Consider the following 17336-nt stretch of genomic DNA (forward strand, 5'->3'; position numbering starts at 1 on the left):
CAAGCAGAGAGAGATTGAGAGATAGGTGTAATTGTGATGGACCTGAGGGGAGTACAGCATTAGTCTGCAGAGGCGGACGGTAACAGGCGCAGTTTTGCAGTTGTATTATTCTCCTGCGATTGGCTGTATACTGAGATGCATGCGGGGAGATACTGTGTGGAAACATAAACACCGATAAGCCCATCAGAGGATGAAAGGAGAGACTCTACAGTGTGTGATCAGTCCACTATAAAACTGACTCAGACCGAGGAGTTTTATATCTTTCAAGAACGATTGGTGGTATGGATTGGACATACAAGGAAAATGTTAAACAATCCTACTATATTTTATCTCTTTCACTCTCAGATCTATGTTCACTTTTTGTTTTTATCCTGTTAAACACATCACAATAAATCCTACCCTCTTACAGGTTATAATGAGGGTGGTAAATAAAACCCACCGAAAAGAACATTTCTATGAAGCCCATGTCTATGATGCATTATTACACATTATGAACATTCTTATAATTATATATAGCGCTGTATAATCAACATGCATTAAAACATACCCATAAAGCGTTGTAGTGTGCCTATATTTGTAAGCAATCATAATGTTTAACAATCATCATATCCAATTATAAAGCATTTATACTACTTTAAGTTAAAGCAACATTATGTAGAAATTGGCATTTTGTGCGATTTAGTGCAACACCACTGTCATAAACACAAATCCCAGGTCTGTAAAGTCAATTCACCAAATGCTGTTAAATATATATAAAATATGTTTTTAACAGGCACTAACTTACATTATACTAATGTTTGTAATGCATTATAGACATTGGTGTGATAATAAGTTATTATTATTGGTATAAATAATTATGACTATTCATGAGTGCTTATAACTATGATAGTAGAGTGCTATAGGCGCATTATAACACATTATAGGTAAATTCATAATGCTCTTTAGACATGGGCTTCATAGAAAGTGTTGCCAACATCAATACTGAAACACAGTTTTTATGGTCGACAATGTTTAGAATATAACAGAGTGTTGAAATGTAATTCTGCAACACATAAGTGAACAGTTTGACAGCATTTTGTGAGTTTTTTTTCTCTGTTGATCATAGCTGAAGCTACAATTGTACTGCTGTGTTTACATCCGATACCGATGTAAACAACCTGTTAATGCCGTGAAAAAACAATGGTTTCTTGTGTATTGTTAGTCCTTGTATTAAAAGATCTGTCATTTTGCAGCAGGTTTCAATTCAGTGTTTTCAATTCTGTCAGTGCGGCTGCCTTTTTGTTTACATTTGGATTACCAGTTGTGCCTTAAACAATATTTACCAGAACAGCATTTCATCTAGATCCCGCTTTGATGGTTTTTCTTGTGTCCTGCTTGGTATTTGTACACATGTCAGCATCACCAGACTCCTGGGCTGCTTCTGAATGTGTTTCTGTCATTTTGTCCTCCTTTCACTGTTTCCTTAAATCGTTGTTGATGTTTTTTTTAATTACAGAGTAGCACTGGCCTGTGGCGGTTTGATGGTCACTCTGTGTTAATATGTTGTCTCAGTGTCAGAGCTGAGAACAAAATGAGCCGTCTTAAGAATGCTTGAAAAATTGTGACAGGGCGTCCAGTCTTGAAGGGTAACATCAACAATTTTACACATTTAAGTGTGTTAACAGATCTTGGGGAGGACTACTGCATATGTGAAAAAAAGTAGTGTAAAGCCTTCTGATAAATTACCTCTAGTGATGTCACTCAGTGGCTAAGTTGCATTGTGGATAATGTAGGCGTGATGTTTTGAAAAGCAGTCTAGCATTGCACTCCTATGACACTGTTGTACTCCAAACAAACAAATGATACAGCAGAACCAGAGATGTCACCTCTTTTGTTCCACACATTCTTCTTACTTTTCAAAACCTGGCGCCTACATTTAATGTATTTAATGCGAATGCATATGTCAGACTTTGAGATCTGATTCAACAGTGGTTACATGTGTTTATAAAAGTTAAGTTTTTATAAAACCTGTTCTAAATTCAACTGCTGTTTAATTGTGTCACTCTGCGCAATAATAAAGTGTTTATATTCTCCACCCTATTCATAACGCTTACCTGCTTTTGTATTTTCGATGTGGCATTATTAATAAACATCCAATATAAGATTCAAACACCACTGATATTTGTGAAAAAAAACATTTCCACTCACACTTTCGACCGAGGCTGCTTCTCTGCAGCTGCACATTCCAATGACGACTGTCATTCTTTGATAATTTGGTGAATACAGCTCAAATCACTCTGACTGGTGTTTTGTTGCTGTCATTCACCTTGAAGCCTTTGAGAGGCTGCAGGATGTTTATGAGCTTCCTGAACACCAGCAGCAGTTTTTTTTTTCTCTGGCCCATTCAGCTGCTGTTACACAGAGTGAAAAGAAGAATGGGGTTGAGTGCAAATATCCACAAACAGTTTCAGCGGGGTGATTAGACTGTTGGTATTTTGGTCCCCTCTGCCAATGTGTTGTTTACTGCTGCGTTCTCTCGGAGGTGCAGTGACAGCGCAGTGGATCTCAGTGTTTGTGGCTGCAGAAGCAGCAGATGTGGCTACGTGTTCCTGCCAGCTGTGGTAAAATAATCAGGGATGTGAGGACAAAAGGCTCAACACACAGTACATCCTGGAGGTTTAAACTGGGCCTCCATGGTGTCTGTGTGGGGATTTAGTGAATTGCATCAGATACTGTGCTGAGTAGTGTTTATTTAATACATCTCAATACAAGTTTAGTTTATTTCAATGATTTGCTTTTGGTCACGCTGCCTACTGAGAACCGTTTTGCCTTCAAAGCAGTATCTCTCATACCTTTCACAATGTGTACCACCTCAGAAAATATCAGGTTCTCCATTCTGACAGGCGTTTAAATACAGTAGCGTCGGCTATTCAGCTTACTCTTGGTTACTAGTACCCGTTTACTGTTGTCATCTTCATAAACACATAATCTTTACACCTTTCAAAAAACTTTTTGCTTACTCAAAGCAGGCGTCCTGTTATTGGTTGTTATGGTTTTCAATCCACCCATCATCAGATTAAATGGTACAGATCTATCAAGTATTACCTTGATATATTTTAAATTGCTGTGGAAATTGTGTGCTTCCTGCTACTCATAACTTTAAAAGTGCAGGACTGACTGCCTGACTATTGACAGACAGTGAGAGCTGCAGCACTGCTGAGCATAGCACTGACGAAATACATGTTAATATCCTGCTTTAATAACACAACAGCGTGTGGTGCAGCGTTATTCTCCAAGCCTTATTCCGATTTATTTGTGCTCCACTGCTGGGCTGGATGATACCTTGTTACGAAACGGTGCTATTGTGAGAGAAAGTCCAATCATTGCTTAAGTGTTTGCTTTCAACCTGACATCAGTGCTGCCTGGACGAGTTGATAGTCTGGAAATACGGGTGCTGCTCAAGGCTTGTTGATTTGTGTATGCATGTTTACAGAACTCCTCATAAATTCCTAATCATCCTCTCAATGCTTTTTCTCTGCATCACCGTGAAGCAGGTGTTGAAATTTGGACAAGCTCGGTCAATAGATGAAGATGGCAAAGATGACTAAGCCTCTTAAGTTTTGTGCCAGGGAGGAAAACTGTTTTTCATCAGAAGAGATGATTTTGATAATCTGAACTGGACTGAGACCAAGAAATTTTGCAGGATATTTATTTGTGCTCTGCGGTCAAATTAAACTTTCGGACGGCTGGAAACGATTCAGCATTCTAGCATTGTAAAGAAAATACAGCGGGACATTATTTTCAATGCGAGCATGTTGATCACTGATATCATAAAAGCCCTGATGAGTCTTTTATTGCCTGCTCTGCTCTTACCACATCTGTTTAATCCTGAACGTTACTGCCCTTATGGGGCATTAGGATCTTTAAAAATTCCCACTTTCGGTGACCATCTGCTTTTATGACGCCATTGTACCTTCTGGATAGCCAACTTTTCCATTCATCCTTATTACCTTCCATAAAACTCAAATATTTAAGAGGTGTTATAAAAGTTCCATTGCCATTTGAGGACTTCTGATATCTATTTGGCATTAACAGCTTGCATGATGCAGTAGCTCATATGCACACAGAGCCACTTAATTTTGCAGGGGAATTATCGATACAATATAAAACAATTTTTATGACCCTAATAATGGATTCCTGTGAACGGGAGGTGTCACTTTTGTCATCAGTGTTAAGAGAGGTGCGGCGCCATATGCCGGCACTTGTAATGTAACATGTAAAAGTGTTACAAACGTTGGAGGAATGCTGTTATTATGCAGTTTACTCTGGATGTGTAGTTTAGTTGTGGCTATCAAGGTGAGGCTGGGGCACACTTAACATTTTGAATGCAATTATTGACATCTGCTATTGACTTTATCACCACCTGTTAATGCATCGCTTGTGGCAATATGTTGTTGATGAGAGGACTGGTGAAAAAAATAAATAAATACATGTATTGACATGACCCCTGCAGTTTGAGCGTACTGTCTGTGCCACGCTGAGCTCCTCTTGTGCAGGGATCTTGGGGCTCTGTGCCATTTAAAGAGCGTGTTTCGTAATGTCCCCAAGCAATGTGCCTTGTAAAAAACATAAAAGAATAAACGAACACAAAGTTAACAAAGCTTCCCTCTTAAGATGTTGTGTCATTATTAAAGAAACTGAATACATCTGAAGTCAGAAGCATTAGAGGTGTAATCAAGTGATACATGTGGACACACTGATATTAAACAGTTCAACTCTATTTCCTACAAATTATGTTTATATTAAACTCATTTTCTTTGCCAAACACATTTTAGAGGCAGCATAGTGCCTGTCTGTGTTACACTGACAGCATTCTTCCAGAAATCCCAGTTTCAAGATCAGTATACTCAAGATCAGGACTCTGCTTTGCAGTTTCATTATAAAATAACAAATAAACTACACACTACAAGACACATCATAAAACCACCAAGCTTAAAAAAAACAAAAACATTAGAAGACACAGTTTGAAATTCTTGTACTGTAGAGAAGTTGTAGGGAGGAGGATAAGGCGCTCACAGAACGATACTTTAACACTGGAGGCTGTCATGCATCTCATGTTGACAGGCTTATGCTACTGAAAGACTATTACAGAAAAAAATAAAGCTAGGGAAACTTTGTTGTTCTTGTTAAATGTTTAAAAACTCAGTGACGTTTCCTGCTCAATGCAGTTGCTGTTTCCTGACCATTTTATTTCCCAAACCTTATTGCAGTGCTTCAAGATAACTAAACATAACCATAAAACCATCAATAATAATACCATACATTGCAGTAAATGTACATACATGATATGTTCAATTAAACAAATATGTTAAATCAAAACATTGACTTGTCATTTTAAAAGAAAGCAAATAATATTTGTGGCATTATGTTTCCTGAGTGGTGCTAATGAGTATTTTCCCAGCTGGACTCTTCCAGCATAATTATGGAAATCTATCAGTTATATTAACCAAAACTTTTCTAGCGTTGGCGTAATTGTTTTGTTTGTGTACGATCACATTTCTCACAGTAGGAAGTAGATTGAGAAAATAGGTTTAGACGTACAATATGTAGGCTAACTTTTGCCCCCAGGAGGCTCCCTATCAAAAATTTAATTATCTTCACTCCTGTTTATCAACCTGACTGCAGCAGGGATCCGTGGAGGTGACCTCATTTGTCAGGTGTTTATGCTCTGTAATGTCGACTGGAGCTGGAGGGAAAATGTACTTTATATCATGAACGTCACATTACAGAGAGGAGATTGTAAAAGAAGAGAGAGTTGGTTCCATCGCTTGCTAACAAGTGATGGCTAATGTACAGTCAAGAAATCTGGCTGTTCGGGGCAGATAAACACTGTATGAGTAACACAAATAAACAAAAATAATCTTTCTACTCATGGTTAATACACCATTAAATCTGTCATCAATGAAAATGATGATCTCATATGACTCAGGCACAAATGTTCACAGACAAGGTCATGTTTTAAAGTTTTATTCATGTAAAGTTTTGTCTTGTTTGCCGATTTCCCTATCCCAGAAATAGTGACCTTTTGTAAACTGGATTTCTCAGGGTTTGAACATTTGGGATAATGTAAATACACAACTTAAATTATATAACATAGGTCTAGTTGTTTTTAGACATTTTAATGCGAAATTTCTATTTTACTTACTACTTTAAAGCCTAAATAAATGTCAGACACTATTTCACTACTTTTCTTAATGTTATGGAAGGAATAACAACTGACTTCTGTGGTCTAAATTCAAATATAAAAGTAAAGCATATATGTGTGTGTGTGTATATATATATATATATATATATATATATATATATATATATATATATATATATATATATATACATATATATATATATATATATATATATACATATAATATAAAGTAAGTTGAATACAAACATGTTTAATATAAAGTGTATTGTTGTTATTTTCACACATTTTCGTTTCCTATCAAGTCAATGTAGATAGACATATGTGGCCGACAGTGTCCTTATCGTAAGCTTCCATTATGTCGTCTACTTTGTTTATGACGTTGCCAGTCTCCCCTCATTTCCTCAAAATTCTGTTTGCTTCACCAACATTAGACAGCACTTACACATTCTTCCTTTTGTGTTTCTCACTTTGTGTTTATTAATCTGTCACTGCATTAGAGCGAGTCCCGACATCTCAGTACAGCAGCGTAAATACAGATTCCTGACACAAAATGCCCATTACGCACTGACCAACTACCAGACCGTATTAATTACCGCTGCCACCTTGCTCAAACAGCTCTGTCTGGATAATTCCATAGTGTCTTCCTGGCACAAGTCAATACAACTTCAAGGCTCAGGGCTTCCTAGTAATTGGAACAAACATAGCAGTCGTGATGTTTGGAGCTAAATCTTTTCCAGAGGCACTTTTGACTGCTGTTGTATTATCCTCTTTGTCACAGCTCTCAGTGAAGGTGCACAGTACTTGATACACATACTGGCAAACCTTGTAATCCTGATTATAATAATCCTTTATGAAAATACCTTATTACAACCTGTCCGCCAAAGTTTTGTCAGTCAATTACTTTATCTGATTCAGGATATGCACACAAATAAAAGTGGCATTCCTACAGATATCTCTTGACTCGGCTTGTTCTCACTACCGACATGTCAGATAGAGCAGCCTGGTCAGCGGCCCTGCAGTTCAAAATGTGACACTGTAGGCACCCCGAGCATCACTTGTTGAAGTGCCCGTCTAGTGCAGCAGTATAAAGAGTGAGAAAGTCCAAGTTGGGGGTTGGCTGCTGTGGTTGGAAAGGAGAGGAAGCAACAACGTGATAATAAGTTACACCAAAATGGTGAAAAGAATCGTTAACGTTGGGTGCTCATTTGATTCAGGGTTTTAGCATCATCTCTGCTCTTGACTTAGCACAGAATGTGACATATAAACATGCTCGTCTTTACTGCAGGGGGAATGGAAATATTGGTGTATTATTTAATTACAGTGGTACAGAGTTAATATCCTTATTGCCATAATAACTCTGGGTTGTTGTACTGAACAGATGTTTGTTTGACGCGTGGCCCTCCTGTTGATTTTACACATTAAACTGCATATGTTCCTTTGTCTTGCCTGAAGTATTTTCTGTCCTTTTGAGCTCTTAAGTGAACAGGCTGCTTTGAAGTGGCCGACTCTCCCAGATCCTCTCTGCGCTCGGCAATGAGCCAGAAGGACTTTTGTTTCCTCAGTGACAACTTGAAGGCAGGTATCGCCTTCTAGCCTACTAACCGCAGGCTTGCTTTGTTTCTCACTCAGCCAACCATGAACAGTGTGCATGGTCTACCTCCTTCATCTCCCGAGCCGCTGAACTCCTCTCTCCATAACATTTTGATGAAGGTGCTCTTAGGAAAAATACATTCTGCAGTTAGACAGCCAACTGTTTTTGTTGTTGTTTTTTGTTTTTTTTCACCACAGGAAATAAATCACATATCACGTTGCTCTGACATTGATTCTAGATTTTGAATGAACATAATTGGCTCTTGCCTTGCTGGTCCTTTTGTGCTCCTTTAGCAGTTTTGAAATGGCCAGCTTCACACGTTTGACAGAAAAAATTGTAAGAACTGACAGTTACTGTTCGAAAGAACACCGTCTTATTTATCACCACAGTAATTATACATGTAAACTCACAATTGAAAGACAGATGGTTTGACTGGCAATAATTAGGCACATGCTCAGCTGCAGCTCATGATTGATTCCTAAAAGGCAGCAGAAGCATACTAATAGATCTAAGTCAGGATCAGCAGTCTGTGAACTGCTAGTTAAATGATGTGGTGAATGGTCAGCAGCCATCATTACACTGCCTCCAGAAATCACAACAGGCAGACTGAAAAATGTTAGTGTTTCCTTTATATTCAGAAAGAGCATGTATGCATTTAAAACTACGCTGAATTCTGCCAAGCAGTGAATTTCAACTACAGTTTATACAAAACTCCAACTGAATACACATCAACGATGGTTACCTTTATTGTGATGGACTTAATTAGTATAAGCAGCTATACTTACTATGATAATAATAGCAATGTATCATTAGATAAGGCTAAGTGAAAACTGTGTGACTGTAAGAATTGTCTCTTGTAGTGATTAACCGAGACAATTATCACCTGAATCTGCAGCTCCCCTTGAAAACTTTACCGTTCTGGTTCAATCTCACTGCTCTCATAGAGCCAGCTACGTAGGCAGCACTCAACAGCAGAAAGACACAAAGTTTAACTAGGTTGAACTTTCAGGGCTTAGTGCTGTGATGACTTTCCGCATGGCCAGTATAAACAAGGCAGCCATCCAATCACTGAGCGCAAAATGGAGGAAAAGCTAATATTGTGTGCATGAATTCCTTGAGTTGTACAACTCAAGCTTACATCAGTTTAACATGTAGGCATATCAGGTGTTTTTTAATCTGTAATGTATGTCAAACTGGTATGGCTACTTACCACATTCGATAATGTTTTGTCTATCTGGATCTGTTCTCTAATAGTGTTTTACAGTCAGATTTATGTCTAATTCTCAACCGTTCCTCGTCACAGCCCTAGTCAGAAGGATACAGATTAGCTGATGCACCTGAGAAGAAAAACATGAGAAAAGCATCAAGTTCTTCACAGAAGCTGCGTCTGTGGTTGATTCATGACCACAGTTTTACAATACACTGGACTGAGGTCGTCAGGAGAAGAGTCATGCTAATCAGAATAAATTAATTTGACATATGAATCCTCCTCAGTCCTGAAGTCGAGAGGTAGGGAAAAGTAGGCTTCAGATTTCTTTGTTCCAGACGTGAAGGGTTTGCACTCACAGACAAATATAGTTGAATGAGATGGGGATAAGAGCAAAGAATAAAATGATTGAAATTTTCAATCTAGGGCTGAGCAGCAGTGTGAGCAGAGATGAGATGCAAACCAAGCGTCCCTTTGGGGAGAAGGATATGGATTACAAGATCCTGCTGCTGGTCCACAGACACAGGCAATCACTCAACCGTTTGATATCCTGTTGGAGGTTGTGCTTGATGCTACTGTATGCTTTATACTCATCCTGAAGAATATGTGATGACTATGATCAACGTTTCTTTCCCCGTGACACCTTTTAAGCAGAAGACCCTTATTTTTCTGGTGTTGCAACCCCTGGGGAGCCTTTCTGTTGCATTGCCAGCCCTGCAGCAAGAAATTGTATGTGTTTCATGTTATGGATCCCAGTAGCATAATGAAACACATTGCTTTACTGAATGCAAGAGGAGCTGCCTGCATGTGTGTGTGTGCATGGACAGCAATGATATTTCATATGTTCTTTAACACATATAACTGTGCTAAAGTCGTGCGTGTCCGTGTTTCTCACAGAATAAAACAAGAACATGCAGTTTTTTTGTACAGATGTGTGGCCGCACACGTTTTCATTGGATGGAACTGGGCACAGATGGCTCTGATGTAATCGCTTCAATCTGCTATTAATCAAAAAGGAGGAAAAATGACTGCAGTAAAGGTCATGAAGAGGTGGATTTTCTGCTATTTATTACACAGGAGGGCATCTCATGATAACTATAAACAATCTATGAGATTATCAAAGGCTACAGGTCCGACTGGGCACAGTAATCTTCTGTTGCTATTGATTTTTCTACATTTATCTTTTTGAACAAGTATACCATTAACAATTTATAGTATAGAAGCAGACCCAACAAGGACTATCTTCATTCCAATTCTTACACGCACAGTCTCTATCTCAGCAGGTGTATCCAGGGATTAAACTGAGCTGGAGGCTGAGGGATCATAGCTCCAGTAAACACGGTTCAGGTGCAGTTTAGTCCCAACACATCAGCCTTGAGTCGCAGGGGCCTACTGCTGCAAGCACACAGTGCCTTCACCTTCCCACTTCCATTCCAGTTGTTTAGTATGTTTATGTGCACACAGGAAGGTGAATTATTCAGAGATTCAATCTTGTTATAGAAGGAAACCTGAAACTCATTGACACACTGCAGTAACCAGGGACCTGCACTATGAAGCGGGTTCAACATACCCAGGATATGGGTACACGAAGCTGTTTATCAACTCAATGAGTAAACCCAGGTTTTCCACATAAAAGGGGAGGTGTTTGTAGCAGTGGAATACTTCATTAAGAAGAGCAAACTATTAGGCAAATAGAGGAAGAAGTTAAACACATAATCCAGGCTAGAAACACACAGTTGCAGCTGCCAAATTCAGGAAGGACAGCTGACTAAAAAATGACAGACTGTGTGAATGCATAAATGAATAGGCTTGTAATACCACTGACCATCATTAGGGCACGAGTAGAGGTGACTATAACTACATTTGTGCATTAGATTAAATGCTTAGATACATTCTTAAGGCATGTGTATGATGGTTTTAGTCTTATCCTTTCAGCTGCAACCCAAACAGACTTGGGAACAAATAAAAGATAAATAATATAATTCAAAGCGGCACTTTCAAATCATATAACAAGTACAAGGCTCTAGTATTTCAATCTGTTTCAGCTGTAAGATGAGATCAGCATAAAAATGAATGGGAATGGGAAAAATGGAAATAAAACAGGAAAAAATTACAATGAAGAAGACATGAGGGAGCCATCCTGCAGTGGAGTACACCTCTGATGATCCGTACACTAATCTCCACGGGATCTTTAATGAATGATAATTCCATTTTCCTGAGAATTGATTGGTCAGAAGGCAGTACTTTTACATGTGTTGATCTGTTATCTGGTTAGGTGCAACATAAGGTACCATGTAAGAAGTGAACCAGCTTCGTAGCTCTGAAAACCCAGAGTTAACCCTGAATTTACCTCGCCAACCACAGATCCTGCTGAGTAGTACATCTAAATACACAGCAGGTCAACCCGTGGGATGTCTCCAATTGCTTTAATATTTTTCATACATAGGTGTATGTATAGGTGTTACTTATTTAGTCATGGTAATTGTATTTATTTTATTTCCTTGGCACATTGCTCATTAATCAATATAATGATAAAGTGCATAAACATTAGTCAGTGATTATGCAATCTCCTGCTAAAATGTAAAAATGGCATTTAACATTCAGTTCAACATTCAGTGCTCACGAGTCTGACTGATTACTAATGAGACACGTTTTACAACTTCTAATTCCCTTCTCGTTTGTCTTTGCTTTTATTTATTCATTTATTTTTATTTTAAAGATTTTTAACACCAAACACCCAGGAACATCAACATCATGTAGCATTGTTGGTGTAGTGGCCACAGTAAAAAATGGCAGGTCACATGTTGTTTGGAAAAACATTTTCTCCCACACAACCCTTACAAAAGAAGTGGCTGTTAAGAAAAACACTTCAAAAATCAGCTTTTGTATTTTTTACTATTAGACCCATTAGGTAAGTAAAACTCCAAAGCCTCAAAGAGCTGTAGCTTATTATTCCTGTCAAAGAATAATGAATGAATCAATGAATGAATCAAGTTTTTTCAGTGTGTGCAGCCGAAATTAAAAAAAGCACACTGACAAAACAAAGTACAAGAGACTCTTCAGATGCAAAAATAATCTGTTTATTCTATGGGCAAAAGTAAAAATAATCATGTAAAAAAACGATATGCTCCCCACCTTCTGCTGATTGGTCATAACTCTTTATCTGAAAGCTTGTTTATGTATCTTGAATCTATTTAGAAAGATGAACTGATGGCCTTTTCTACCCAAACATTCATTTTTGATTTCTCACATTGTTACTTTTTGCACACAGAATAAATGGTTTCCTTTGACATATTAAATGTAAAGTAAATAAATGACATGGCGGAACAAATGTTAAACACAGATTGTTTTATTTTATATAAAAACACAAACACGTGCTTACAACATTTCTTCTTTAAATTACCAAAGCACTGTTATTGTAGGCAGATTTGAAATGTTCACTCTAATATTTCATTTGACGCGTCTGCCAGAATAAAGACAGCACACACAGCAGAGACTACGAGGGCAGAGGCCACACAAAGAGAAGAAAGAGCCTAATAAGAAGAATAGTGCCGATAACAGACTTACTGATGATAAAAAGTAGAAGAGGACACTTAATGGCAGCTGTGTTTTTCCAAAACTTATCTCATTTACGAGCTCCAATTTGCAGGAAATTAACAACTGGAGGACCCGACAGCCTGACTCAATTTGAATTCTGCCACCCACCTTTTCTTTTAAATAAATAAGGCGCCCATGCTTCCTGCACTTTATTTATTCATACTTGTTTTTTTCTTTCTGACCTTGTGTTGCTTGAGAAGCGCACCCACTTTGTGTCAACTGCTACAAAATCACCTCCCAAACATTTTAGCCTTTTATTTTTGCTTCTCTTATCCAGAAACTCCGAGTAACATCGGGGCGACTCCTCGGTGGTCTGCTACACACACACACACACACACACACACACACACACACACACACACACACACACACACACACACACACACACACACACACACACACACACACACACACACTTGCACCATTGACAGCAGCAAGTCTATCAGCAATGAGTGACTTTACCTTGATCTACTAGTTTGATTAAACGATATGCTGGAGATTAAGATGTGAGAGAATTGTGCTCACTCACCGGCTGTCATGGTCAGAGCCATTACAGCTGACAGACTGCACTGAAACTGATGAGTCCTTGAGGTGAACTGAAGCCTATTACCAGGCTATAACAACAATGAACAGCTTTAAAACAAGGATTAATGCCAAAAATGTTAAGGCACAAATCATAAATGAATAGTTGAGTACCGTGTGATGTATTCACAGTGTGGTATTCAGCTTTCGCACTGTAGCAGAGTGAGAGGCGTTCATGCACACGTGTGTGAATCATGTTTTCTCACTGATTGCACTTCAACCTCAGGGTTTGCCTGTAAATTAATTGTGTCATCACCTTTATGTGACTTTAGAATATTGAGTATTTTTTTAGTAGTACTTTGAAAGAGAAGAAAGGATCACAGGCACTGGTACTGTCACCTGCGCTCTTTTTTTAGCCTGTTCTGGCTGTGACTGTCTATCCTGACCTTTTCACTTATAACCTTCACAGTTCACTTATAACGTGTGAGGATGTTGAGTTTGCTTTTCTGACACATCACCACTGGGTTTCTTATTTTTGGAAGAAGTACTCAGGTCCTTTACTTAAACTACACAGACACCTGTAGTTCTCACTGGCCAGCAGGGAGATGTTTTAGTGGCTTCTTTGCTACGTTCAAAAAGCTCAATTAGCTTTTTTAGGCTAATAAATACATAACTAAACAACTCTGTTTAATGCCACAATCATCTAAACACAGGCAAAACAGCCGGCACAAACACACCTCAGGCTACCTGATGTGACAGTTTCTCTTTACTGGTGTGCTTTGTGCTAATGTTAGCTGCTAAAGGAGGCTGTTGCTTTGGCTTAGGGGCTGTGTGCTTTAACAATCCAGTTTCATAAGCTTATCACATGTATTTAATGTATCTTAATGTAAAAAGTAACTAGAAATAGTTGTCAGACAAATGTAGTGGATGAAAAAAATACAATATTCCCTCCTGAAATGTAGTGAAGTGGAAGTATGAAGTAAATGAGTGAAGAACCTCAAGTTACTTTCCGCCATTGGTATTTATGCTTTAATTTGACTGATGGATATATGATGAAAACACTTACAGACCTCTCCGTCTTTGTTCACAGCTACACCCTCCGTGTGGTGGGCAATGGGATCAAGGCTCAGAGCACCAACCCTGAAGTGAAAGTGAAGGGAGCCGACCCTGTAATAAATCAGATCATCGACAAACTGAAACACATCAATCAGGTGAGCCCCTCTCATTGTCTCTACAAGTTTACTGTACTGTTTCAGCTCTCACTCCACTTAAAGTCTATATTTCCATCCCTCATTCTGTCAGACATATGGTAACCGTCTCCTCAGGCCGTGTGCTAATTCTCTGTGCTTCTTTGTGTTATGAAACATTAAGTATCTCTCGTTAGCTTTTAGTTTGTTCCTCAAGGAACACAGAAACGGCTACCTTGAATACAGACGCCTGCTCACAAAGCTGAAGCCCTTTACCATTTGCCTTTGAATAATCCTAAACATAATAATTCACTTATATCTTCTTTCATATTACCAGTAAGTACAGGATAATAGAAAACTAGTCTCAAATGCAAAATCATCTCCAGGCTATGAAAAAAAAATCAATGATTACACGTTTAGAAACCCATTTGATCTGGTTTGCGTGTCTTCATATTTACAAAATTCTTTTTCTCCTCTTTGTCAAAATCAATGTAGCTTTTCTATCAGCTTGCCTGCTTTTATGCACGTTTGTGCTGCTGTGGCTCCTTTCAGTGCCGTTTATCTCTCAGGATGATGAGATTAGGGCAGTTTACGGGAGCACTTTCTCTTCTAGAGCTTCAATAACAGCTGCTGTGGCAGCCTCTGGCTTGTTGCGCTGCAGCAGCAGCTTCACATGTCTGTTGCTTTGGTTTCCCAAGTGGCGGGCTGAAGGCCAGGTCATCTCTCTTGACCTCTCGCTGGCACCCCTCCCCAACTAATTCACACCATCTGTGTGATGTCAAAACACATAAATCTATACCATAACCATTTGAGATCTTGATCCGCCTAATTGACATTCACTGTGTACACGTCTTTCACTCTGTGTGTGCTTTTGCATCTTCTTTGCATTTTTACTTACAGGAGGAAGTTTTATGAGCTTGAATACTCAGAAATTGTTTATCTGCTGAGCTTGATTTACTCTGACTGCTATGACGGATCATGATTTTCAGCTCAACCCAGATTATGCGATCATTTATAATCTGCTGAGAGCAAATACATCAGCCAGGTTAACTTTATTAGTTTTCATCCAATATCTTTTGCGCATACTTACCTGGTTTTGTCCACATCTCCTTTTTCTGCTGACTGTTTATTTAACAAAAGCATCATCAGCATTTTTAGTTTCCCACCTGTTCCTCTTGTCCTTGCATTGTCAGTCTTCTGTAGTCTTTGCTATTTAATGACCGATCAATAATCAGTGATTCACCCATTTATCCCTAGTAGTAAGTGTTGCTCCATCAATTAAGTACTTTGAGATTTAACTTCCCTCATCAAAAATATCAATTACTTTCATACTTGTCCACAAAGGATTTTTTTCTGGCAAAAAAAGCGCTTTCAATGCGCTTGGGACCACACATGCTTACAACGCTTAAGGTGATTAAAGCACAACACTAACCGGCAACATTCAGTGTTCAGACAATCTGCTCCCACAAATGGACTTTTCTGTCTCTGTTATGAGAGTTTCCGTTTGATAAAGCTCAGGATAGACAGTCACAGCCAGAACAAGATTCTCCTCCGACAGATCTAATATATGATTGGTTGTCTAAAAAAGAGCACCGGTGAGGCCACCAGTGCCTTTCTGGAAAGTTTGGAGATTGGCTGCGTGCTGCCGCAGACGTCCGCTCCTCATTAGAATCAGTTGAAAAAAGACGCGGGCGTTCAGAGAAAAACGCCGTGTACACAGGCTCTCACAAATGCTGAAACGCAGACTCGACAAACATGTCATGTGAACCTTACATGGCGTGACTTGTACAAATGTTAATATGACACATAGCCTATTACAGGTTTGCTGTGTTTACCGTTGTTTGCAGAAAGATTAATTTCCAGCATATATCCTGGAAACTGGGCTGCAAAAATACAACATTTAAACACAATATTGACATATAATCACCTTTTTCATTTCTGGTTAACAATCAGCTGTTTATTTAAACACCCAGCTATCACCAAGCAACTTTATCATCAATTGGAATCATGTTTCTATCCATTTGATGAATATAAGTCCAATATTCCAGTATTTACAGCGAGCAGGTAGTGTACGGTGGGTTTTTAGAGCTTGTTTACCGAAAAGAGCTGCCTGGCCCCTCTAAAAATCAGCTTAGCAGCAGAGGAGAAGAGAGAAGTTGCAGCCAGAAAACGAAATACAATGAGCTGAAAGATGTGAAAAAACTCCATGGAGTGATATTTCTCCGTGGGCTCATCACAAGGAGCAAGGACCTTCACAGTTCACATCGACATTTGATCCACTGTTAATGTAAAAATATAGATTATAGCTGCTTTAAATACAATACAAACACTACTGATGTCCAGCAAACAGGATTTGATCTTCTAACCCTCCCTGTTTGACAGATATTTCGATGCATGGACTAATATAAGATGACATGTACATTTTTTAAACATTTCTTAATATTTTACGTCACTGTTAAAGGTTTATATACATTTGTTATAATTGTAAACACAGCAGGTAAACCACAGTAATGATCATTTGACTTTACATAATGAAAAATGTTGCTGTTGCTTACCTTCTTAGTGTCTCAATTTCCTTTTTCCTTCTCAAAGTTACATCTATATCTAAATCCTTTTTATTCTTAAAGGTGTTCACCTTGTTGTGATAGAGTACATTGCGTGAACTCGTCAGTGCTGTCACAAACAGTGATGAAAAGTGACACCTGGGCACAACATGTGATTTATAGCTCATTATCAGTTCACTCCCCCATCTGAGAGACGAATCTCTGGTGTGTGAAGAAACCAGTCGTGTCTGACATGCAGCCAGGAAACAGGAATAACAAAACACTCTGTGTGACATTTGACTCGCAGATTCACAGCCTGTACAGAAACTGATGTATTGCAGTAGTAAGTTGTGTTTTTTTCTGCTGTGTTTTGCTTCAGTATTTTGTTCAGCACCTGAACAGTTGTCCTTGTCTTGTTTTGACTTTTTGAAATCTTTGGAACAATTCAAACAAAGCAGTGTACAATTTCTGTCAAAAAGTTAAGTCTACGGTTTCTTAATTTCTC

General features: G+C 38.6%; 1 protein-coding gene across 1 annotated transcript in view; it reads left to right on the forward strand.

Moving 5' to 3' along the window:
* Positions 1-17336, forward strand: part of gpc5a (glypican 5a) — a 143191-nt gene that overhangs the window by 54174 nt on the left and 71681 nt on the right. Inside the window, exon 7 of the mRNA XM_073464923.1 lies at positions 14192-14312. Within this exon, the coding sequence (XP_073321024.1) occupies positions 14192-14312 (121 nt within the window). The remainder of the gene's footprint in view (positions 1-14191; positions 14313-17336) is intronic.

Source organism: Pagrus major, chromosome 4 (assembly GCF_040436345.1).
Source record: "Pagrus major chromosome 4, Pma_NU_1.0".
Taxonomy (NCBI): domain Eukaryota; kingdom Metazoa; phylum Chordata; class Actinopteri; order Spariformes; family Sparidae; genus Pagrus; species Pagrus major.